The 24674-nt window shown below is 43.3% G+C and overlaps 1 protein-coding gene across 1 annotated transcript; it reads right to left on the reverse strand.

Moving 5' to 3' along the window:
• Window positions 1-6919: 6919 nt before the first annotated feature.
• VGLL1 (vestigial like family member 1) lies at window positions 6920-14718 on the reverse strand. Its single transcript, XM_018044083.1, has 3 exons — window positions 14305-14718; window positions 12481-12540; window positions 6920-7264 (listed from the first exon to the last, which is right to left on the reverse strand). Exons 1-3 carry the CDS (start codon window positions 14714-14716, stop codon window positions 7221-7223), a joined length of 516 nt encoding a protein of 171 aa, XP_017899572.1. The 5' UTR covers window positions 14717-14718; the 3' UTR covers window positions 6920-7220.
• Between the last annotated feature and the right edge of the window lie 9956 nt (window positions 14719-24674).

Consider the following 24674-nt stretch of genomic DNA (forward strand, 5'->3'; position numbering starts at 1 on the left):
GCCCATGTCTCTAATTGAGGCTGTCTCCCAGGAAGCTGAGTTATTTGCCTAGAGTCACACAGTTGGCTGAGCAAGACCTGGAGAGTGGGAAATCCATTGTTCCTTAGCCTTGACCCTGTAGTTCTAGAACATAGAGTATAATTAATATTCCAGGCATCCAGTCATTCATAAATATGGCACTGGGGATATGGTGGTGATCAGGACAGACCCAGTTCACTGTCTAGTGGGGAAGAGACAAGGGGATAGTCACCTGGGATAAACATGGGGTGGCCAGTGCTGTGATGGCTCCCAGGGAGCCATGGAAGCTCAGAGGAGGACACCTAATCCAGGCTTAGGTGGAGGTGAGGGTGCAGGCCCAGGAAGGATCAGTTCTCTTCGTTGGCCAAGAATAACATCAACTGGCCAGTGACACAGTGCTATTTGCATTCATTTTTTGACCAAACATTTACTGAATGAGGTACCTGTGCCAGGCACTGTGCTAGGCACGATAAAACACAGAGATTACTCAGCCCTGGGTATTGCCCTTCTGAAAATTGGCACTTTCCGTTAGGAAGTAGGTGGCATGGTGCTTTTCAGTTTATTCAGAATTATCAACTCCCTCACCTTCAGGAAACAGGTAACAGTAAGTCTGAAAAATTCATTGGTTGGATTTCTGCCTGGTTAAAACATCTGTTGATTATTTGTTCCTTTTGCATCACAAAATGTGTTATTTTGTGAGCAGGAAAGCGCACCTGAATTTCTGGAACTTCCTGCACGGTTATAGGTTGTGATATTAACTAGTGGAGTCTTGAACACTGACCTTTGCCTTTTGAGGATGAAATCAAACTCAACGTCAGTGATATTAAAGTAGACATGTTAGCAGTGAGGTTTGTCTTTTGGTTTTGGCTTCCATTTTTTAAATTCTAGTTTTATTCCATTTAGAACCATGACATTTTGCACCATAGGCTTGTTCTACCTGAGTATATAAAATTTTAAACTGTATGTAAATGGAATCTTGCTACTTCTTTTGGAACTCCAAAGTATTTCTCTTTTTGGTAAAAAAAGGCAATATACTCTCAGGGTACCAAACTCTTCTGACCTAGAGTTGGAAATGCTTCTAATTTCAATAATTCTAGAAGTTACTGACATTAAGCCAGTTAGAGTGGACAGATTACCATTGCAGTCAGGTTTGGGGATACAAAATCTTAGCAAAAGTGTTGGGAAATTCTGAAAAATGTATCTCAATTATCTTCCTCAAAGTCCCTTTTCTGTCATTAGTAAGTTGGATGCAAACTAACAGAAAATGAGAATGTCATGTCATGGCCTATGTTATTTCAATGTATTTCACTTTCCAACTTCGCAAAGAATATATTGAGTATTTCCAATAAAATCCTCTGCTGTTGCCTTCACAACATGACCAAATCATAACCAGAAAACTAGGGGTTTGCACCATCTTGCAGGATCTTACTTCCCTAACCAGGGATCAAACACGGGTCCCCAGCAATGAAAGCTTGAGTTCTAACCACCAGGGAATGCCCTATAAATATATTCTAAGTGAATGATTCTTTAAGAAAATCTCTGTGGGTGCAGGTCATTGTAGATTGTTTCATAGAGAGATTTTAGGTGCAAGGAAATGGTCAGCTCCTGCATTCTGATATTATGATGAGCTCTGTGGCCTGATTTTCACCTTATCTGGAGATTCCAGATCTGCATTGACTATGGGGTTGGGGAGACAGCAACAAGTGTGCCCTGTTAGAGCATCAGTTTTCTCTTTCTTCTTTCTGGGACATTGTTTAAAAGTTCCCACGACTAAGAAAAATATTTTTTAGACTTTAAAAAATGTGATAGAAAGCACATCACTTAAAATTTGTCATTGTAACTGTTTTAACTGTACAGTTCAGTAGTGTTAAGTATAGTCACAATGTTGTATTGCATATCTCCAGAACTTTCTATCTTGCAAAACTGAAATTATACCCATTAAACAACTCCCTGTTCCTCCTCCCATCTCTAACAGGTTTTATCAAGGGACCATCACCAATCCTTTATGGGTCAGTGCTCTCACTAAAGGGAATAATCGTTACAGAAACTGTTCTCTCCCTCTCCCTGTGTTGGGACCTAACAAACGCCATGATAGGCTTCAGGGACTAAGGTAGGACTCACGGGAAAGGCTGAGTCATTGCCCAGTGAGGTCATCCCCGCGGATGCCAGGACTTGTCTAATCAGCATACTCCCCGTAACCTGGTTTGAGTTTATCAGGACGTAAAAGACATCCCCCTGCAGCCAATAGCCAATTAGTAAATACCAGGAGACCCCTGCAGCCAATAAAGATTAGCCAATTAGTAAATACTAGGAAACTCCTGCAGCCAATCAGCCCTTGCCAACTCTCTGTTCTAAAGCCTATAAGTACTGATGTAAATCTGGGCTCGGGGCTCCTTGCTCGACTCCACTGCATTGGATGTGGCGGGAGCCCTAGCTCGAGCTAGAAATAAAACCCCTTCATGCTTTTGCATTGCTGTGGACATCTTATTCTCTCAGTTTTGGGGACTCGGACTCTGGGCATAACACCTGCCCACTACTCGGGAACAAAAGAAAGATTCTGAAGTAGTGATGTTTTATTTGTTGTTAACTCAGATCTCAGAGCTGAGTTCTATTTCCCACCATCATTGCCCACAAGGGCTAGAAGCAGAAGTTTTGAGACCTTGAAATGCAGGGTTTTTGTAAAAATAAAAAGTTAAAATTAATTCTTTTTTAAAAAATTGAAATGGCAACCCACCCCAGTATTCTTGCCTGGGAAATCCCATAGACAGAGGAGCCTGGTGAGTTACAGTCCATGGGGTCACAGAAGAGTTGGACATAACTTAGCCACTAAGCAATAACCAGGAAAAAGTTGCAGAGATCCCCCTGGGCTAATAGAACATTTTCCTTAGAAAGGGGAGAGCTGGTTTGGAATTCCAGCTCTGAAGAATTTCAGGCTGTGTGACTACTACAGACTGAATGCGTAGCTCCAAATTTATATGTTTTGACTTAACCCCCAGTGTGGTATTAGGAGGTGAGGCCTTTGAGAGATTAGGAGGTCACGAGGGTGGAGTACTCATGAATGAGATCAGTGCCCTTATGTAAGAGACCCCAGAAAATACCCTCACCCCTTCCCTTACCTGAGGACACACCAAAAAGATGACTGTTCAACACAGAGCACATCATGAGAAACTCTGGGCTGGATGAAGCACAAGCTGGAATCAAGATTGCTGGGAGAAATATCAACAACCTCAGATATGCAGATGACACCACCCTTATGGCAGAAAGTGAAGAGGAACTCAAAAGCCTCTTGATGAAAGTGAAAGAGGAGAGTGAAAACGTTGGCTTAAAGCTCAATATTCAGAAAACGAAGATCATGGCATCTGGTCCCATCACTTCATGGGAAATAGATGGGGAAACAGTGGAAACAGTGGCAGATTTTATTTTGGGGGCTCCCAAATCACTGCAGATGGTGATTGCAGCCATGAAATTAAAAGATGCTTACTCCTTGGAAGAAAAGTTATGACCAACCTAGACAGCATATTAAAAAGCAGAGACATTACTTTGCCAACAAAGGTCCGTCTAGTCAAGGCTATGGTTTTTCCTGTGGTCATGTATGGATGTGAGAGTTGGACTGTGAAGAAAGCTGAGTGCCAAAGAATTGATGCTTTTGAACTGTGGTGTTGGAGAAGACTCTTGAGAGTCCCTTGCACTGCAAGGAGATCCAACCAGTCCATTCTAAAGGAGATCAGCCCTGGGATATCTTTGGAAGGACTGATGCTAAAGCTGAAACTCCAGTACTTTGGCCACCTCATGTGAAGAGTTGACTCATTGGAAAAGACTCTGATGCTGGGAGGGATTGGGGGCAGGAGGAGAAGCGGACGACAGAAGATGAGATGGCTGGATGGCATCACCGACTCAATGGACATGAGTTTGAGTTAACTCTGGGAGTTGATGTTGGACAAGGAGGCCTGGCGTGCTGCATTTCATGGGGTTGCAAAGAGTCGGACATGACTGAGTGACTGAACTGAACTAAACTGAACCAGGAAGCAGGTTCCCACCAGACACCAAATATACCTGTACCTTGATCTTGGACTTCCCAGCTGTGAAAAATAAGTTTCTGTTAAGCGACCTGTACATGTGTGTTCAGTTGTCTCTGATTCTTTGTGACCCCGTGGACTGTAGCCCTCCAGGTTCCTCTGTCCATGGAATTCTCCAGGCAAGTATACTGGAATAGGTTGCCATTTTCTACTCCAGGGGATCTTCACATTTTAAAAAAACAAATGGGTTACAAAATTATTTTCAATTATGTCCAGCTGGAGAAACAGTTAAGGAAAGGGCAGAGTTTATTGTTTATATGGGAGAAAGATGTGATACAAAGATAGCTACTTAGTTTTATCTCTGGAGGGGTTACTTGTTTTCTGTGCTACACTTGATTTTTAGAATGAAAAACTGCTTCTACACAAGTCTCAACTGGCTTTGCAAACATCCTTATTTGGAATTCTTGAGTTTTTGCTTACTGAAAAAAGGAAATTGTTACCTTTTGTTGTTTTTTTTAACCCAGGTATCATTCAAGTGAGTTTCCAGCCCACTGGAAACAATTCCCATTCTTTCAGATCATAAAGTTCAGGAATGGGTGTGTTTGCGGGGGGGAAGGGTCGCAGCCAGTGAGTCAGAGTGGATCAAGCCGCTTGTCAGTTTCTCAAAACTGTAGAGAAAAATGTGTTTATGGGCTCTAGCCCTATTGGGCTCGACTTTCCAGTTTCAAACCTTGATCCACCTGATTCCACCCCTTTCCCAGCTAGCTAGCATCTCATAAGATTATCAACTGGGAGTGTAGATTAAGCCCCACAGATAATGCATTGGGCCGGCTTGTGTATGTGTGTGCAGTCAGCAAGAGTAAAATGCCAAAGGTAGTCAAAGAAATGCTTTTCAAGTTAGCTTTTTGGAAGTGAGGGGGAAAGTAAGAAAGGATGGTTCTAGACAGATGATCTGGGCAGGGATTTACTTGTATCAGAAGAGCTGGGGTCTTTTAGAGACAGGAGGGCCTTTTCTTTTCTCTTTGTTAACGTGGGAAAATTGACTACTACCTTCAGCTTTATACGAGAGAACTTCCAGGCTGAGGGATTTTCGGGGAAATAACATCAGATTACCCAGGTTACACCAAATGCCAGCCCTCTTGGAATCATTTCTTTTTTTTCCCTAAATAGCATAATTAAGAGTTCAATTCTGATGGTACATGTTACCTTCTAACACAGACGAATCTTTTACAGTGAGCCAAGATAAACACCCTTGTATAATGATGCACACAAGTGCTAGAGTCAGCCTCCACCCAGAATTTTCCCAACCATCACCTAAAAAAAGAACAGCACTTTCGAAGGAAAATAACTTTGAAGGAAAATGTACTGTTTTTGTTTTTTTTTTTTTAGTAAATCTCAGAAACACATGTAACACATTGGAAAAACGATTGAGACAAGAGAATTACTCTATTACTACCAAGGTTATAGATTCACTCATGTAAAAGCTGTGGTCTTTATTTACACAGCAGATGGGAGAACTAACAGCCACCTTGATGGTAACCCTTGGTAAGTATTATGGTGGAGAGAAAAGAGCCCTGAGATCAGACCTGGGATCTGGGCTACGTGACCTTGCGCAGGTCATTGGCCAACTCTGAGTCTTAGTACCCACATGTATTGCTGCTGCTGCTAAGTCGCCTCAGTCGTGTCCGACTCTGTGCAACCCCATAGACGGCAGCCCACCAGGCTCCCCCGTCCCTGGGATTCTCCAGGTAAGAACACTGGAGTGGTTGCCATTGCCTTCTCCAATGCACAAAAGTGAAAAGTGAAAGTTAAGTCGCTCAGTCGTGTCTGACTCCTAGCGACCCCATGGACTGCAGCCCACCAGGCTCCTCAGTCCATGGGATTTTCCAGGCAAGAGTACTGACCCACATGTATTACGTGAAGGTAATCATGTCAATCGCAGAGTTGCTGGCAAGTTTGCATGAAATCATGGAAGTGAAAGAATTTAGAACTAAGCAATAGCTTAATCCAGAATTTTCACTTTATTATTAACCCTTTGAGCTATGGGAACAAGGGGTATATGCGTGGGGAGTGCTGAGGGCAGGGATACCGGGATTGTCAGAGCTAAGTACCAAGCTCATGCTGGACTGTGAGCTACCAGATTGGAGAGATGGAAGAATTTGGAGAAATTGGTCATTTCATCCAGAACAATCTGCAGGGAGGTCCCGCTGCCTGGTCTTGGACCCATGTGGGTATCCACCCAGGTAGCCCCATGGTTCTGTGCTGAAAAGAAAGTTAGTGTTTTCTCGATGTCACTGACAGTGGAAGAGCTGTAGGAAAGATCCTGTGGTGATGGCAGTCAGGCGGGCCCCTGTGTAAGGCTGTCAGGGGCAGACGAGCACACGTGGGGTGTGGAGACCCAAGGTCCTCTTCGGGGGGACGGCAGCCAAGAAGTCACGGAGCTCATCTAAGAATGCTCTGGATACAGAACTTACTCTAGGCCTGGCTTGGGATGGGACAGTTTGCTTACTAATTTGTGAGTTACTTGTCAGATTGCTCAGTGATTAGAATCACTGTTTTGGAATTGAGTGATCAAATTTTTCAAGTGATGGTATCTCATTCATCAAGGCCAGCCTGAGACTTCTTCAGCTTCCCTTCAAAGTTCAAGGATGCAGGAACCGTCCTGCCTCCCAGCCACTCTCTGTGGGTCTTGCCAGTGCCATTAACAGGGAAGCTGGGTATCATCTGGTTAAGGCTAGAAAGTGTCAGGCTGTTTCTGGAATCTCTCTATTCCGTTGGAAGAGTGGGACAACCCCACTGGGTACCATGTGGTCACTGTTAATATGGGCAACCATGCTGATGGAGGGCAAGCTGGCCAGTTGCTAAGTAAGAGGGCAGTGAACACAGAGGGTGAAATTTGTCATTTTATTGGGAACAATCTACAGGTTTGCTCCCCACCACTAAACAGCTCTTTTAACCATCTTATATGCTCAAGATTCACTTAACAAGTTTAAAAAAAAAAATGCTGCAGGGCATAGGTGCCAAGAAAAAGTATAGAATTTCAGACAGAACAGAAACTTGCTTTGAACCCAGTGCTCTTTGGTGGCAACAAGAAGAAAGGACGGTGATGTCTCCAGACCCTCTGGATTCACAGCAGAAAACCAGAAGCAGGTTTGGAAAAAGGAATTCTCTTCTTTAAACCCATGTTCAATAAAAGAACAGATCTCTTCTTCTCTCTGGAGACTGGCTTCCTGAAAAATAGAATAAGCTTGATGAGATAGCAGCTGGCTTGGTGCCCAAGGAACCCAGGTTTGAGTCTTGACCTCACCACTCCCAGCTGTGTGACCTCAGGCAAGTTACCTAGCCTATCTGAGCCCCCCTTTCCCCATCTGATAAATGGGAATACTAATGATACCCACTGCCTACATGAGTTAAACACATGTAAAGACCTTAGAACAGTGCCTGGCACAGATAGGCTCAGTAATACTTGTTAAAGAGGTAGTGTTCTTATATGGAGTAGAGTAGAATTAGCGTGTGGTCACACTGCAGCTAGCTTATTCGGTAAGACCAAGGACAGAAAACTGACCCTGGCGCTTACCTTGACTCTGGGCAAGTTACTTAACCTCCCTAAAACTCCATGTTCCCATCTGTGAATGAGGATAAAAACAGCACCCATGGCGTAGCGAGCTATGGGTTCTTCTTTTACCTCATTTCTGTGGTTCTTGCCATTCTCTGCACCTTCTAATGACCTATGGTTCACAGTGCCTCAGTCAGCCATTCGCCGTGGCCCCACACTAGACCTTGTCATCATGTACACAGGTGGCACCCCTACCATCTCAATTTCAAACCACCATCTCCTGATGTCATTGGCTTAAGCAGTCTTATCACCACAATTTTACATACTCTCATCCTCCAATCCATCAACCTCTACTACCCAGCACCTTCCATCTGCCTCCATTTCCTTCTTTGAGCAGCTTACATAGCACGATCCCATGCTATGGGCCCTCATTCATCAGGCTCACTTGTCAAACTCTCAACCCTGGATGAGCCAGAGTTTGGCTTCTCTGTGCGTTACATTAACCCAACAGCCCTGGTGGAAAAAAAAAAAAAAAAAATCACACAAGTCAGCCAACTGTTTCCACTTAAACTCATGATGTCAGCCGTTATAGCTGATTCAAAATCATTTGATTAGTATGTTTCCAACTCCCCACAAACAAGCCTGCAAATCTAGTGGCATCTGTGTCCTTACTCCCCATCTTTTGTCTGCTTTCAATGGTAGAATGCCCCCTCCTCCTAGCAAATGCCAATGCTTCCCCACATCTTTGCAGTTGTCTCCAGCCATGAAGTTATTGTCATTGTCTTGTCATCCATCTCTTCATCTCTGTACAGGCTCTATTTTTATTTTCTTTCTGGTCGCCTGAGGGTTTGTTTGTTTGTTTTGCAGTGGGGGGGAAGCTAATTACTTTTCTGAATAGGCTCTAATATTTGCCTTCTTTAAAAAATAAATAAATAAAAGACCCTCTCCTCCCCACTAATCTCTGTAGCTACTACCTTACTTTTATTCACCTCCCTCAAGGCTAAGCTTCTGCAAGAAGCTACTGCCATTTACTGTGTCCACTTTCTCAGCTGCCATTCTCTCTTCAACCCACCCCATCCAGCTTTCGTCCACATGCTATTAACGAAAACTGCTCTTAACTACATTATCAAAATCTCTGATGCCACATCCAATAGAAATTTCTCTGGCCTTCTCTCATTTGATCTCTCGGAAGCCTTTGACACAGGTAATCACTTTCTGTGTTTGGAAATTTTCTCCTCTTTGAGTTCCTGTAACACCTCACTCTCTGGCTCTTCTCCCACCCAGGGGCTGCTCCTTCTCTGTATCGTCTGCTTGGTTCTCATATCCCCCAACTTCTAAATATTGGCACACTCCAGGACTCTGTCCTCTGCCCTTTTCTCTGCCTGGGTGATCTTTCAGTGGCTTGTAGTGTCGTTTTCATACCAAACAATCTCAAAAGTTTACTCAGGCTCTCCCCCGCTTCTGAACTCCATACTTACATACAACTGTTGGAGAGGGCCATCTGCTTGCATGTCTTATCATCACCTAGAGTGAATGTGGCCAAGGCCGAGCTGTGTTCTCCTACAATCTGCCTCATTTCCACACATGTACCAGCATCCAGAGTTGCTCATGCAGGCAAATGAAAACCTAAACACCCCACATATTAATAGATCTCAAACACATTCACTTCATCCACCGTCCACAATTGCCATCTGATTTGGGCCACCATCTTGTGCTTCTGGCCTCCTAACTAGTTCTTTCTCCAATGCATCCTCTGCACAATAGTTCCGTGGCCTTATTAAATGCAAATTGGATCACACTTCAAACCCTGCCATACCTCACTGAGTCACATAGAAGAGAAAATCAACCTCCCACCATGATCCAGAAGGTGCTGTGTCACCCGGCCCCAGTCGACCTTTCCAGGGCTCACTCTGCCCACACTCATGTTTCTCCTAGTCCTCACTCACTTCTGGTCTGGCCAGGGCAGCCTCCCCCATCTCCATCCCAGCTCATCCTAAAGCTCCCAGCATCCCTCAGTCTATTTGGGTCCCTGCTCACATATCACTTCATCATAGAAGCCACCCTAGACCCCCTTTATCCAAAGCTGACCTCTGTTTTGCTCTGTTTCAACACTTGGTATGTTTCCTTCAGACTTACCGTAACTTGCAAACATTTTAATTCGTCCTTTTTTCTTTTTTGGTGGAGTCTACCTTCCCAACTAAACTAATAACTGTGGGAGCAGGGACCAAGAAGAGTTTCCTACACCATTATATATATGTGTGTGTTAAGTGTACCATGTCTGGCAATATTTTCTGTAGAGATTGAAGGAATGTACAGTGAACCACTGTCTGTTTCTGCAGATTAAGAAAAATCAAATTCACTAAATATTTTGGCACCAGTTTTGGGGAGTCCCTCCAGAAAGGTCTCTCCAATTATGCTTCCAGCAGATTGCTCTTCTCTCCACATGGTCTCTGCCTCATGCGGGTGTGTGGTACCCACTCAAGAGGACTAAACCATATTGGAGGGGCAGGAGGGGATTGCCTTCCTTCAACAAATATTTATCTGGGGCCTAACAGAGGAAATCTTTCAGACTACCAAAATCTTTCCTGACAGTTTCATCTAGCTCACTTCAAAATAAGGTCAATATATGAGAACTCCCTGGTGGCCCCATGGTTAGGACTCAGCATTTTCACTGCAGGGGCCCAGGTTCAATCCCTGGTTGGGGAACTAAGATCCCGCAAGCCATTTGGCATGGCCAAAACAAAACAAAAATCCCAAATCAGGTTAATATAAAATATATCAAGACTCAAACATATAAAGAGGCTAATGAGTTCCATGCCAAAACTACTCAACCAGGAAGTGACGGTGCAGAATCTGGGTGTTTCACAAGCTCCCCTCTGGTTTTTAGCATCAGGCAAGATGGGGAAATGGGCGCTGTGCTCTCTTAAGAATGTGGGCTTTGAGGGGTGTTCCTGGTCCTTTTTTCACCTAGAAAGTCACCCCCTTTCCACTCTCCATGTCCTGCTGCCTCCCTCTGCCCAGAGCCACAGTGGCAGAAGAGCCAACAGAGGGCTGTTGGCATAGCCAGGTACCCATTCCACACTTCCTGTCAACTATTCTCCACATGGCCCCTTCTCAGGGTAATACTGCTCCTTTGCATGCTTTCCAAGTTTCTGCGACCCCTCATCTTACTCAGGATACTGTCCTGGTTCACAGACGGACAGTGAGCCCATATACAGTGAAGCAATCATACCGGTTGCTAGTCTTCACTGCTATACACTTGATTTAAGTTGGAATTGTTTTTGATGATTTATGTTTAATGTAATTTATGATGTTGATGATTATGATACTGTGAGAGCAAAGAAATAATTGTACCCCTGCCACTTGCTGTATGATCTTAAGCCAAGTCCTTTCACCTGTTTGAGACTCAGTTTACTCATCTATAAAATGGGTATATTCATTTCTTCACCCATCCAACCTCTACTTACTGCATGCCTCGTGTAAGGCACCTAAGATGTCTTCATACATGAATCATAAGGTCATTGTGGGGACTGAGCTCATAGCCACCACTGATACATGGTGTTGCTGTTAATTTGGGCCTATGAGCAATTGAAAGCATCAGGCTTTTGGTAATTCTAAGGCTTACAATTTTTTAAATGTATAAGCTAACAAGTACTTAGGAGACTTGATAATCCTGATTTCATACATTAGAAGGTGAGCAGAGCTCATCCCTTCAGGAAGACTTCCATGAAGCCTGATAAAACTGCTAAGGCTCTTGGATCAGCCCTTAATCTATCTTGTCACTTGGGCACAACCAGTTCCTCACGGGGGGTGATTTGTGACTTGCTTGTTTCACTCAACGGCATCAAAAAAATTTAATTTATACTCTATTGATAGATAGATTTTTACCATTTCCTTTTTTGATGTTCTTTTATTGTTTCCGGCATCTGCTCACTCATTCATTAGACACATATGTTCTGACCTCATGCCAGGCACTGCCACAGGTGCCAGGATGGGTTAGTACACCTCTCAAAGTCTTGGCCCTCAAGGAGTGGACATTTTAGGGAGGTCTATATATTTTGCTCACCCCCACTCCACAGCAAACTGTAAAGTGCCAGAGATCCGAGGCTGTGGTGGCAGCTCTTCCCTTGATGCCTCTCAGACACGCAGAGTGAGAACAGCTGAAGGCACATGGATGCCCTCCCTAAAGGCACTTTTTGCTGCCTTACCGTGTGCTGACTTACTAGAGTCTCATTTCCATTAGAATTTACATGTCAATACATATATGTAAATTAATCCTTATCAGAAATCTGATGAGGCAGGCATTATTTTAATCCTCCTTTTATAAAGCTACTGAGGTATGGAGAGATGAAGAAATGTGGTTAAAGTTCCTGAAGCTAGTAACTAATGAAGGTGGATTCAACCCTCAGCCATGAAGGTCCTCACGTCAAATCAGAGATCGCCCTTATTGGGCGGTTCTTACTAACACCACTTTCAAATTCAATGTGGGGCCCAGAGTCCTAGCCTTTGGTATCAGGTGGCATTTTCTGACTGCAGAGTCCTGGGGTGGCCCTATGTTCTAGGCTGAAAACTGAACATCTGGGAAAGAGCAGGCTAACCTTCATAAATTTGTTCATTTTCCTGCATCGCCTTGGTTACCTCACTAAATCCAGCTCAGATAAAAGAACTTAATAAAATTGCTTTCACAGCCAAATCAGAAAATGGGCAAACCATTTTACAAGATACTAAGTGCATGGGCTCTTTGAGACTTAAAGGCAGCCAATTCTAAGGGTAAAAACACTGAATAACAGAAATGAGAGTCATTCAGTTGCTGGAGATCCTGGTTTTTCTGCTAGAAGTTTGTTTTCAGGATGCAGAGACAAGATATCAAAGACAGAAGCAGACACTCACTTTCAACTGCAAAGCTGGCACCAGCAGGTCCACCATCAGGGGGGAAATAGATTTTCTTAACTAGGAAAGAAGAAAATATGATTGGGAATGAAATCAGGGACTGGGTTAGAAAGTGCACAGCAGCCCCCCAAGGAACCCTAAATCATGTGCTCCTCAATTTTGACATTTGACATGTTTTCTTTTATCAGATGCTACAAAAACAGAGACACTTCTGTTTTGTATGCCCTTAGGGGTTTGTTCCCATATTATGGGCAGTGTTTCTGATCAAAGGTTGCTGACTTCTTCAACAGATCCTGGACTGTCAGCCACTGATTCATCCAGTGGATATCAGCATTAGTTGGAGAGTGTAAAGAGTTGGCAACAGTTGAGACTTTGGTGATGAATATTTGTTTGAGAATGGATCTAGAACTTTCGGGACTATGATAATGCTGGCATTGTGGTTTTGCTATGATGTGCCTGGCATATACTAGATGCTTGCTAAATCTTTGCTAAATTTGATTTGAATTGCATGGGCTTGTTTTGTTTGGGACGCGATGATTTGAGCTGTATTCTAACCATCCATCAAGACAGGGTTCCGCTGTATGCGCACAAGCATATACACACAGTTGGCCTCATTTTCCCCTCTGAATCCAGCAGGAACAGATTTTTGAAAAAGAGGACAAGGGTGGGAATGCTCATAGGTTTCCCAAGCTTGACATTTTTATGATTTACTCTTTAAGTACATTGCTAATCAAACTCTGCAAATGATGGAATGGTATTTTAACAGAAAATTTGTTTTTGACATTAGGATGGAACACAGCATCTGAGTTTAGACCTCAGTTCAGAAGTAAAAGCAGCTTCTGGCAATTTCTTTCAGGCACAGACCAGGAAGCTGTAAAAGAAAACTCATCCAAGGTGCAGAAAGCCAAAGATGGAGCCCCAAGAAACTATGAAGCATCTATTATTACCAATATTTCGTGTGAAGGGCAAATCTTGCAGGAGAGTCACTTGTTTTTTTTGGTCAAATTACACTTCAGGCCAGTTCTTTCCCATCCTTTTACAAAGAAGGGAGTCTTTTTTCTCGATGAGTATTTTGTATCTGCTGCTGCTGCTAAGTCGCTTCAGTCGTGTCCGACTCTGTGCAGCCCCAGAGACAGCAGCCCACCAGGCTCCCCCATCCCTGGGATTCTCCAGGCAAGATTTTGCATCTAGTAGGTGCTAATTAAATATGTTGGGTGAGTGAGTAAATGGAATAAAACAGTGAATGAGCATTAAGGAGGTTTTCGCTTGGATGAGGAGTAGGGGTCAGGGAGCAAAAGCCCCAGACAGCCAGGCACCATGACAGTCTCCACGCAGCAAGGGGGCGGCCTCCACTGTTTCTTTGGATTTTAATATGTGGAGCAGATGGTTGGTATACGGCCCTTGTTTCTACCCAGGAGTCTGGCATTATTGCAAGTTGCCAACCTGTTTGGTGGATAGTTTTGAGCCTATAGGTGTATCACTGAACTCTGTTTTACACATGGGTTATCTGGCAGTTCACACTGAGGTGAATGCAAGACCCTAAGATTTTAGGCAGTAGCCCATCATTTTTCTAGGCTAAGTCCGAGTCAGCAGACCCGGGTGAATATTCTGGGCCAACTGCATCTGGCTGGCTATCTATGCAACCCTGTAGTCATTAAACAGTGACTATCGATACAGCCTAGTGAAGATAGATGTTTTGTCCCTCAGGAGCCCCACAGCTGGAGAGGCAGCAATTAGTCTTCCCATCCCATCTCATGCCAACTCACTCTCAACCACAGCCAATCAGAAGCAACCCTCCAACCGTACTTGGAGGCATTTCCTTACAGTGGGCTGAGCTGGGAGGCAGGTTGAAGAGCAATCCTGTGCTTCCGGCCATCTGGGCAGAGTTGCCGTCCTCCCACGAGGCAGATTCTTGAGGATGGGTTAGGCATCTCTCTGGCTGGAGGAGACTTAGGAGGGGCTCATACTTCCCCTCAGGCTGGGGCTCCGGAACCAAGTGCCCAGTGGAAAAAGCATGAGGGTAGCCAGGCTCTGGGAAGCTGGGGCTGGCGAGGGAGGAGAAATGCCACAGCTCGCCAGGTTGAACGGAGGGGCCCCCAGTCAGGGACAGTGGGTACTGATCCATAGGCATGAGACCAGATCCATTCAAGCTGCAGCTGGCGGCGCCATTTGCAAAAGGTACTTCCGGCTGTGGCTTTGTCCATGGAGCAGAGAAACGCCACTGATTTGGAGGCATGTCACTATCTGGGAAGGAAAGATTTAGAAGACAGGTTTGTTTATTGTTTTCAAAATGGAATTAGCTTTTTTTAATGGTTAACACAGGGGCTTCCCAGGTGGCTCAGTTGTAAAGAATCCATCTGCCAATGCAGGAGATTCAGGAGATGCCAGTTCGATAGATCTCTGGGTTGGGAAGTGCCCTGAAGGAGGAAATGGCAACCCACTCCAGTATTCTTGCCTGAAAAATCCCATGGACTTACAATCCAAAGGGTTGCAAAGAGTCAGACATGACTGAGCAACTGAGAATGCACACACCTACTATGTATGGTTAATATAATGTATTTTTAAATGTGAAAAATGTAGAGAAGGTTAAAAAAATCACTCTAAGCATAATATCAGAGACTATCAGTGTCTATCTTTAGGTGTACTTCTTTCCAGGATGTTTCTATATATGTACACATTGTTTTTCCAGTTGTTCTCATGTTATTAAAATATCACAAACATCCTGCTATAGCAACAAATGGAACCAACACCAGCTTTTCAAATCACTGCATGGCATGCCGTCAGAAGGCAGTAACATGACTAACAAACACAATACTTGGGCAGCTCAGTTATTCCATTTTTTCAATTAACAACATTGGGATAAGCATCTTCATATATACATCTTTGTATACTCATCCAACTAGCCCCTCAAGGAAACTTTTCTAGAAGTAGAATTACTTGATTAAAGGTGATTTATGTTGTTTGTTGCCATTGTTTGACTTTTATTTTATAGCTGATGTTTTGAATACACTGAAGAGAAGAACCCTTCATAAAGTTTTGTGAAGCCTTTCCTCTTCAATGTATTCCAAACACCGGTTGCCAGTATCATACAAGTCTGGGGTTGAAACTTCATTTTCAAGAACGGTCTGGGCCATGGGGATGTTAAGAGACTGGACCAAGTTAGCAAAGCAGATTAGCCAAGTAGAGATCGGAGCTGGAGGGGGTCAGTGATGGGTAGGAAAGTGGTTGCTTTGTGGGCTCAGTCATGTCTGACTCTTTGTGACCCTGTGGACTGTGGCCCATTGTTACATATATCCGTGGGTAGTTCATGATCAAGTAGGATATATAATTCATTGTGATGAGATGAGACTACTAGAACATATGTAGGTTATAGATGTAATCACTGTCAGTTACTCATACTAACTTACCCACAATTTTGAAGATTCAGGGGTGTTAAGGATTTAAAAGTATAATTTCCTTCTATCTACCACACTTCTTGGGATGTAATAGTGTCTTCATGTTCCATAAATCTCAACTGACATTTATCTCTTAACATCTTAAGACATAATAATCCCTCATTAAAACTCGCTTATGCTTTTTGTATACTCAGGAGAGTGGTAATGGGAGAGAGACCTTTTCACCTTTAGATCTAACACAAACCCCCACGTGGTTGGCAAAGGTAACTCTATTTAAGTAGAGGGCAGCTATTGGTCAGCTCCCATCAATGGGAATACGTAGATTCAGAGGCCAGTTGACACCTGACAATGGAGGCTTCATGGCTTTCCCCCTCACATATGTGTCCGACAGGCTCCTCTGTCCATGGGGATTCTCCAGGCAAGAATACTGGAGTGGATTGCCATGTCCTTCTCCAGGGGATCTTCCCAACCCAGGGATCAAACCCAGGTTTCCCCACATTGCAGGCTGATTCTTTACCATCTGAGCCACCAGGGAAGCCCAGTTTCTTGGACTTCTTCCTATAAAAGCAAAATGTTCAAGGTCAAGTGGTGACTCAGGTTCTTCTTGTGGACTAGCTAATGGGGATGGAGTCTCCTGTGGTCTCAGAGACACTATTCAAATTGTGCCTCTAACAGCAGCTGAATTGGAGTTCCCAAAGATCTTTGGCAGCTTGACATGAACGGATGTTTTCCCCATTCTCAACACCCACTCAGGCAAGAGGGGAGGTGGGAGAGAGCCCTGGCAGATGGTTCTTAAAGCCTGGAGGTTCTCATCTATCCAAGATAATGAAGGGGGCGTGGGTGTGGAGACAAAGGGAGACTGGAGGGCTGAAGAGGCCGTCTGGCCCCCTTCCCTTCCTCGTGCACCTCACCCAGCGCTCGTGAATGTTCAGTTTGCCTGGATCTTTTCTGATAGGTCTGCCCAGTGATGCTGGAGTATCTTACCCACCAGCACAGCTTTTTCACGTAATATAGATGGTAAGGGCAAAACAAGCCCTACCCTACATGGCAGATATTCTGCTCAACTTTTTACATTGTTCAGGAAACGGTCGAAGGTTGGCTTCTTTTAATGAGGTCAAGGGCAATGAAACAATTAGCAAGATTTGTTCCTGAGGATGACTGCTACTTTTGAAAACTGATATCTGCTGGGTAGTAGCAATTCGAGGCAGTATCTATGTGGGGTAGTAGCAATTCAGGGCCACTGTGTAGCACAAATAGAATGATTAAGCTGACTTAGGCTAATCACTGTTCCTGCTTCATATTGAATGAGGGTACTGCATGTCCTAAGCACAAATGAGAAACAATGTTTAGCCTCTGACAACTGGGCAGTTTTCCATCTGAACTGGCCTTCCAGATCTCATACATAGGACCAAGGTTTGGAAGGCTTGAAATGTGGAAAGCAGGGCCCCAGCGTGTTTTGAATATTTTCTTTAACTGCTTCCCTTCCAGAATTGTCTGACTGAAAGGTTAAGGGGAGTGGGTGGATGTGCCTGTCCAAGGTCCCACTTGGTCACTGAGTGCACCAGAGCACAGTTTGGATGGGAGTATGTGGGAAGACACAGAGAGTCCCAATCCTGAATTCACCAGTAACCCAAATGTAGGCCTTGGGGAGCCCAGAAAAGTCACCTTTCCCAGGGCAGGCTTGGGTGTGGTGTCCCATGGAGTGGACACCCTGGAACTTTGGTGGTCTCTTTCTCAGGCTTCTTGGACAAACTGCTCCAGTAACCACACCCATCTAGTCGGAGAACCACTGGACTGGTTCATGGTGGCTGGTGCAAATAAGTGGCCCTGGTGACACTTCCTTACCCAAGTTCCCCCTCTTAGAACCCCAGGCAAGATTCCACTGCCTTCTCAAACCCCAGCCTACACTAATGAATGGAGAGCAAGCAAGGAACACTTTGGGGACATTTAGGGAAGGCTAGGTTTTTCATATTCTATTTTTTTCCTTCAGATGTGAGTCTATACTAGGCAGTGTTTATGAAATATTAACCAATTATACAGAGTGAAGTAAGCCAGAAAGAAAAACACCAATACAGTATACTAACACATATATATGGAATTTAGGAAGATGGCAATGACGACCCTGTATGCAAGACAGGAAAAAGACACAGATGTGTATAACGGACTTTTGGACTCAGAGGGAGAGGGAGAGGGTGGGATGATTTGGGAGAATGGCAATCTAACATGTATACTATCATGTAAGAATTGAATCGCCAGTCTATGTCTGGACGCAGGGTGCAGCATGCTTGGGGCTGGTGCATGGGGATGACCCAGAGAGATGTTGTGGGGAGGGAGGTGGGAAGGGGTTTCATGTTTGGGAACGCATGTAAGAATTAAAGATTTTAAAATTTAAAAAATTTAAAAAAAAAAAAGGAAAAAAATAAATAAAATAAAAATAAAATAAAATTTAAAAAAAGAAATATTAACCACTCCATATCTTATAATGTCTTAAAGTGGATGAAGCTTTTAGTCTTTTTTAAAATTGAAATATAATTGGCTTACAATATTATTTTTAGTTTCAGGTATACAACAGAGTAACTCAATATTTTTAGAGATTATACTCCATTTATAGTTATTCTAAAATATTAACTATAGTCTCTGAACTATACATTACATCCTTATAACTTCTGTCCATAGTAGTTCGTACATCTTAATCCCCTTCCCCTATTTTGCTCCTCCCTCCCCCCCAGGCTGGATCTTTCTTTCAGTAGGAATACAAAAGGCTTCCAACCCCTGGACCCCTACTGTGAGCATCTAGCCCCTGCCTCTTAGTTCCATCCATGCCTCTAGCATTCACAAAGCCCCTGGTTCTAAGACCAGGTCCTGTCAGAGAGCACAAGTCCCCATTTCCTCCTTATCCCTTTAGGATGAAAATGTCAAGCTACTCTCCCACCTGTTAAGCAAACCCAGAGACATCACCCATGACCACCATAGATGCTTCTGAGAGCCCCAGAACCTTCTAGAAAGCACCTCTAGGCATCAAGGAGTTTGCTTCTACCCCAGAGGATCCTCCCTACACTCTGTCCTTGCATGGGAACTCCTTTCCCAAAGTAGACTGCACTAGAGGTGGAAGTATAACGAAGGAGCACTACTTCCAAGATCAACTCTATTTGTCTTAAAGGCCAGATCTTATGATTTGGGGTGCTGGAGTGGTAAATAAGCAGAAGGACTGCTGACACAGAGTATGTGACCAAGTAAGAGGCAGCTTTGGGGCCAGCTTCCACCAATGGGAGACCTTAGTTTGAGAGGTCAACAACACCTCACATTGGAGGCTACATGGCTCCTCCCCCTCCCATAGCTCCTTTCAACCACTCAGAGAGTACCCTAGACTTGATGTTTGAATAGTGATGTTGGGGATAACTTCTCCTACCCTCTCAACTCCTTCCCGTAGAGCAGGGTGCAGAGTATGGAAATGGAAATGCATTGAGGGTAGCACTATCTTCTAGGGCCAACCCTAGTTCTTCTCAAAGATCAGAAACTATGATCTGAAATTCTGGGGTAAGATGCCAGCACATGGCTGCTGATAAAAAGACTGTGAAAACAAGGAGGGTAGCCATTGGGCAAGCTTCCACCAATAGGTGACCTTAGTTTGAGAGGTCTTAGAAGATTGGCCTTGGAAGATGGTTGCCCCCCAAGACACACCCACTTTCATTCTCCGGACCTAGTGCTAGGAAAAGGACTTGAAAGGGTATAAGAAAATATTCCTGATATCACTATACACATGTGAACACAAGGTGCTCTCTGATTGGCTGAGGGACTCAAGGGGTGTGGGGAGGAGCCTTGACACTTGACACCTCCATTGTGAGGCATTGATGGCCTCTCAGACTAAGGTCTGTCAATGGTGGAGGCTGACCAATGGATGACTCTTACTTAATCACAAACTCTGTATCAACAGCCAAGCTGCTCGATTTGATGGCAGCACCCCATGTGACAGGCCATTAGTAGTAATAGAGTTGGCCTTGGAAAGTAGTAGTCCCCCTGGACACCCGCTTTCATTCTGCAGACCTAGTCCTAGGAAAAGGACTTGACAGGGTAGCAGAAACCATCCTTGACATCACTATTCATATGTCAGCACAAGGTGCCCTCTGATTGGCTAAGGAACCCACAGAGAGGGAGGGAGAAGGACAGAGGAGCCATGATGGAGGCTTTAACTGTCCCACAAACCAAAATTTCCCATTAGTGGAAGCTGCCCAATGGCTATCTCCTACTTAATCATGTGTTCAAATTAGAAATCAGTGTTCTTGCTTTCCACCTCAGTGCCCATACCACAAAAACTAGCTGTACCTAGAAGTTAGTACTCCCCCATAACACTTGCATCTTCACACAATGCTCCCTACCCCAGGGGAAGGAATAGAGGGTCGTATTAGTCATCCCTGACATCACTATTCACGTGTCAGCAGAAGGTGCTCCCTGATTGACTAAAAGGCCCCATGTGAGGAAGATGAATCATGCCTCCATTGTGTGGCATCATGGCTCCTCCCTGCTCCCTCTCCACTCCACCTCACCATGGGCCCTTCAGCCACTCAGGCACATGAATAGTGATGTCAGGGAATGTATCTCTTTTCTGAACAACCTCCCTTGGGGCAAAAGTGCAAAAAGTAGTTATTTACTAGGGAGTCTCTGAAATCTCTCATGGTCCCATTTTCTCACCTTCCATCCTTTCATACCCCTCTCCCCGCTGCTATTTTGTGATGTCACAGTCTCCCTAAGTTACAGTAACCAGGCAACCCTTGGTAAAGACAACTCTGCCCATTCCCATACCTAGGTGCACTCACAGTGAGACACATTTACCTCATTATCTAATGTATTTTCTAAGGCACATCTAAGTTTCCCCATACTTCAGAACCTTGAAAACTTTTGAGTGATGGAAAAGCAGACATTCATTAAAGATTCTGTGATTTGTCGCTTGTTCTCCCTGTAGCCTCATCCATCTCCCAAGGCTCCTCCCCATCATCTTTGCTGTAGGTGCTTTACCCACACCTAGTGTAGGTGTTAGAGCTTAACCTCAGCCTGAAATGGCTGTTAACTTCATCTCCACCCACACAAAGGCCACTTATCTTTCAAAGTCCAAGTCCATTATTTCCTTTGAAGCCTACTGCTCTAGTTCAAATTCTGCCTTTGCTGCTGGTTTGAATTGAGACCCAGCGTCATAACTGCATCTTTACCTTGCTCCTGGACTAGATTACCTACTTTGTCCCTTTAGTCTTTTGTGCTCTATCTTACTTGATTTAAAATTTGTTTAGATGACTCTATTGAATGAATCCTTATAAGCTGTCTCCAACTCTTTTAGCAGCAAATAGGACAAATTAATAGTAAATAGAGTCTTGGAGAGTTTCACCTCGAAACCTTAGCTCTGCTGCTCGCTCCATGTACCCCATTCACTTTCTCTCCTACCTTGTTCTTTTCCGGGCACGTCTGCTTCTGATGGGACTTGATAGATGTCAACTGCAGCCCCAGGTGAGTGGATAGATGTTAGTGATTCTCTGGATGTGAGCCTAGCCACAAAGGTGGGCTTCTGATGTCTTCATCTAGGCTCTTCTCCAGAGTCTGAGCTCTCACTAGGAGTGACCCTGTATTTATACTCTGCCCCTGCCCAGATTGCACTATTGTGTGCTAATCAACTATTATGACCTGGCCTTAACTGTGATGTACTCAGACCAGGACCAGGTTATATGTGAATATATTTTAATGACTGAGTACTTTTCAAGGTAGAAGAAACATATTATTAGATAAGCACAAAGACTGATACAATAACTGTTAACCACAAAATGTTTTCCAGAATTCTATAGCTTCCAAACCTACTTCCTCTATGGTTCATAAAGAGTGTGAACAGGCACTAGGAGTACTGCCTTAGCTCTTAGGTACTAATCAGAGCCCTGGGGCTTATTTCAGCCTTTGATTAGACCCCGGAACCAAGACATATCCCACTTCCTTAAGAACTGGAACAGCAGTAGCAAAGTAAACTTCATTGTTCTCCATGCTGTAAAACCTCATATTTAAAAAAAATAGTGCTCACCATTTTTAAGCTTTTTACCTACTTCCTATAAACTGCTGTTGCTTTCTTCTTCAAATATCACTGTCCATTGCTGCAATGCTATAAGCCCAGCCTCTTTCCTTTACTTAAAAAAAGAACCCCATACCCTCTGTCGAAACAAAAAATCCAACAGCAAAAAGTATCCACTGGGACCCAGAGCAGGCTACCTCAAAATATGCTTTAATGACATATTAAATATTTTTAGTAAAAGTTACTTAGACATGGTCAGTGTAAGAGGGACACCCTGACCTCTTTTCTGTCTCCCTTAAAGAAGGAAATAAATCTCCTGTGAAAGGTACACATCTACATCTGGAGGTAGGATGCTCTTAACACCAGAGGTGGGGAATTTAGGCCATCTCTGGTTTGTATAAACAAACTTTGTAGCTTCTTTCATTGATTACCCCAAGCTTATACTCTGTTTAGATTCTTCTTTAACTGAGCACCCAAAATCTATGTTTCTTTGTCTTGTCAATTCCTTACAAATGTATTGCTTCTTTGTCTAAAAAGTATAAAAGCTGCCTGCTTTGGCTACTTCTTAGATCCTATTTCTATGAGACTTTTGTACACACAAATTAAAATTTATTTCTTTTCCTCCTTTTAATCTGTCTTGTATCAATTTTATTATTAGTCCAGCTGCAAGAATGTAAAAGGGAGAGAGGAGGAAATTTTCCCCTCCCCAACACCATATACTGCACAGAACTTCTAGAACTCTGAGTAATGTTAATATAATTGTGTTTGTTAATTGTTCATATATAAAAAGTAAAACCAAAGTTGACAAACAGAATATACAATCACAGACTTACATTTACTCTTAGAACATAAACCTCTCATATAAATTAAATCTATTTAGGTAGCTTAATTGGTTGCCTTCACTTAGACTTACCAATTGACAAAGGATAAGAGAAAATATTTATATTGGTTGTAAGTATATAGCTTTAGGTTAATCTGACTTCAAAATGCTTTGAAACACAGAGGTTTTCTGACCTCAACAGGAACACTTGTAAAAATGGACAAATTAAAGAACTTTTAGATGCTATTAACTTAAAGAAATAGCTACAATAAAAGTGGAGCATCAAAGTGTAAGGACCCAGCATCTCATGATAAAACCTTAGTTAATCATTTTCGTCATTAAATAAGCAGCTTTTATTAAGATAATTGCTCCTGTAATGTCTCAGAAAGGAGAGGCCTTAATATTTCCTCTAAGTTTGTTGTTTGTTGTTGTTTATTGTCAGACAGAAGCTTCTAATTTGGAAAAAAAATATCTAGTAAAGTTTGAAGGCTCATTTCATAAAGACAATATTTGGTATTCTTGGTATGGCTAACTGGTTATGTCAATCCTTTAAAATGGATGTTAGCCAGAATTCTTCATGATATTAACCATAATAACAGAGATAAATTTGCCATGATGTTATACTTAATATTGTTGGGTTGGGGTAATTTTAGAGGTATGTTCCCAAAACATGCTCTACCTTCTAACAACATAAACCTGGTTAAACTGTAAAGTTGGGTTGTGGACAGGAATAGAAGCTTGAAGGGCCATTTGAATACCTCCAAGTTAATTTCTACAAATATCTCCTCATGAGGCTATAAGTAGACTTCCCAGGTGACTCATTGGTAAAGAATCTGCCTGGATTGCAGAAGACACGGGAGACACAGGTTCGATCCCTGGGTTGGGAAGATCCCCTGGAGGAAGAAATGGCAACCCATTCTAATATTCTTGCCTGGGAGATCACATGGACAGAGGAGCCTGGTGGGGCTATAGTCCATGGGGTCACAAAAGAGTTTGACACAACTGAGTGACTAAACAACAATAACAAGCCTGTAAGTATCTGGTTATTGTTTATTTTCAGGGTGGTTAAAGCGTTTCCTGTCAAAGGGTTACAACCCTGGATTAGTTTGCTTGGGCTGCAGTAATAAAGTACCACCAACTAGGTGGCGCCAACAACAGGGATTGACGGTCTCACAGTTCTGGAGGCTAGAAGTCCAAGATCAAGGTGTGGGCAGGGTTGGCTTCTTCTGAGGCTGTGAGGCCTTTCTTCTTGGCTCATGGATGGCTATCAGTTTCACTGTTTCTGTGCCTGTTTCTGTGTCCAAATTTCTCTTTTTATAAGAATACTAGTCATACCAGATTAGGGCTAACACTGATGACCTTTCAACTTAACTAACTACATCTGCAAAGATTCCACTTCCAAAAAATCACTTTCTGAAGTTCTGAGGGTTAGAACTTCAACCTATGAATTTGGGTGGTACACAATTAAACATGTAGTAGGTTCTAACTGAAAAAAATAAAATCTTAATCTCATTTTTTTCCATTCCAACTTATGCCTGTAGTCATAGTGGAACTCATTTTACCAGCGCCATTATTAAGAAGCTCGGTAAACTTTTCCTCTTTTACCCAGAAACTTCCATTGTCCTTATCAACCAGCATCCTCACAAAAAATAGAGAGAACTAATAGAACACTTTAGTAAAAACTAGTAATGCTGTCAGAAACCCTAAATCTTCTATGACCTAAAGTAGTGCCATTAACTTTAATGTCTGTAAGGTCAATTGCCTCTGGGACCCACAAACTAGCTTATGAATTACTAAAGGTTAATGAAATAATAAGCTCTATGTGTTTGGGAATCTCACCCTCAGCCTTCAATTCTACTCTGTTAATGCAAGGGGTTCAGACAATACCCCTGGCTTTATCACCTATGTGTACAGTCACATTGCCAAAATAGCTAAA

Source organism: Capra hircus (genome assembly GCF_001704415.2).
Source record: "Capra hircus breed San Clemente chromosome X unlocalized genomic scaffold, ASM170441v1, whole genome shotgun sequence".
In the NCBI taxonomy this organism is placed as follows: domain Eukaryota; kingdom Metazoa; phylum Chordata; class Mammalia; order Artiodactyla; family Bovidae; genus Capra; species Capra hircus.

Bases quoted from the DNA above. Each gene is read 5' to 3' on its own strand.
- VGLL1 (XM_018044083.1), bottom strand. From the start codon at position 14,716: ATGCCTCCAAATCAGTGGCGTTTCTCTGCTCCATGGACAAAGCCACAG. The intron at 12,541-14,304 runs GTAAGGAAATGC...CTTCTTTCCTAG, and splicing joins GCCTCCCAGCTCAGCCCACT to TTAAGAAAATCTATTTCCCC. The intron at 7,265-12,480 runs GTGAGTGTCTGC...TCTATTTTTCAG, and splicing joins TGCCAGCTTTGCAGTTGAAA to GAAGCCAGTCTCCAGAGAGA.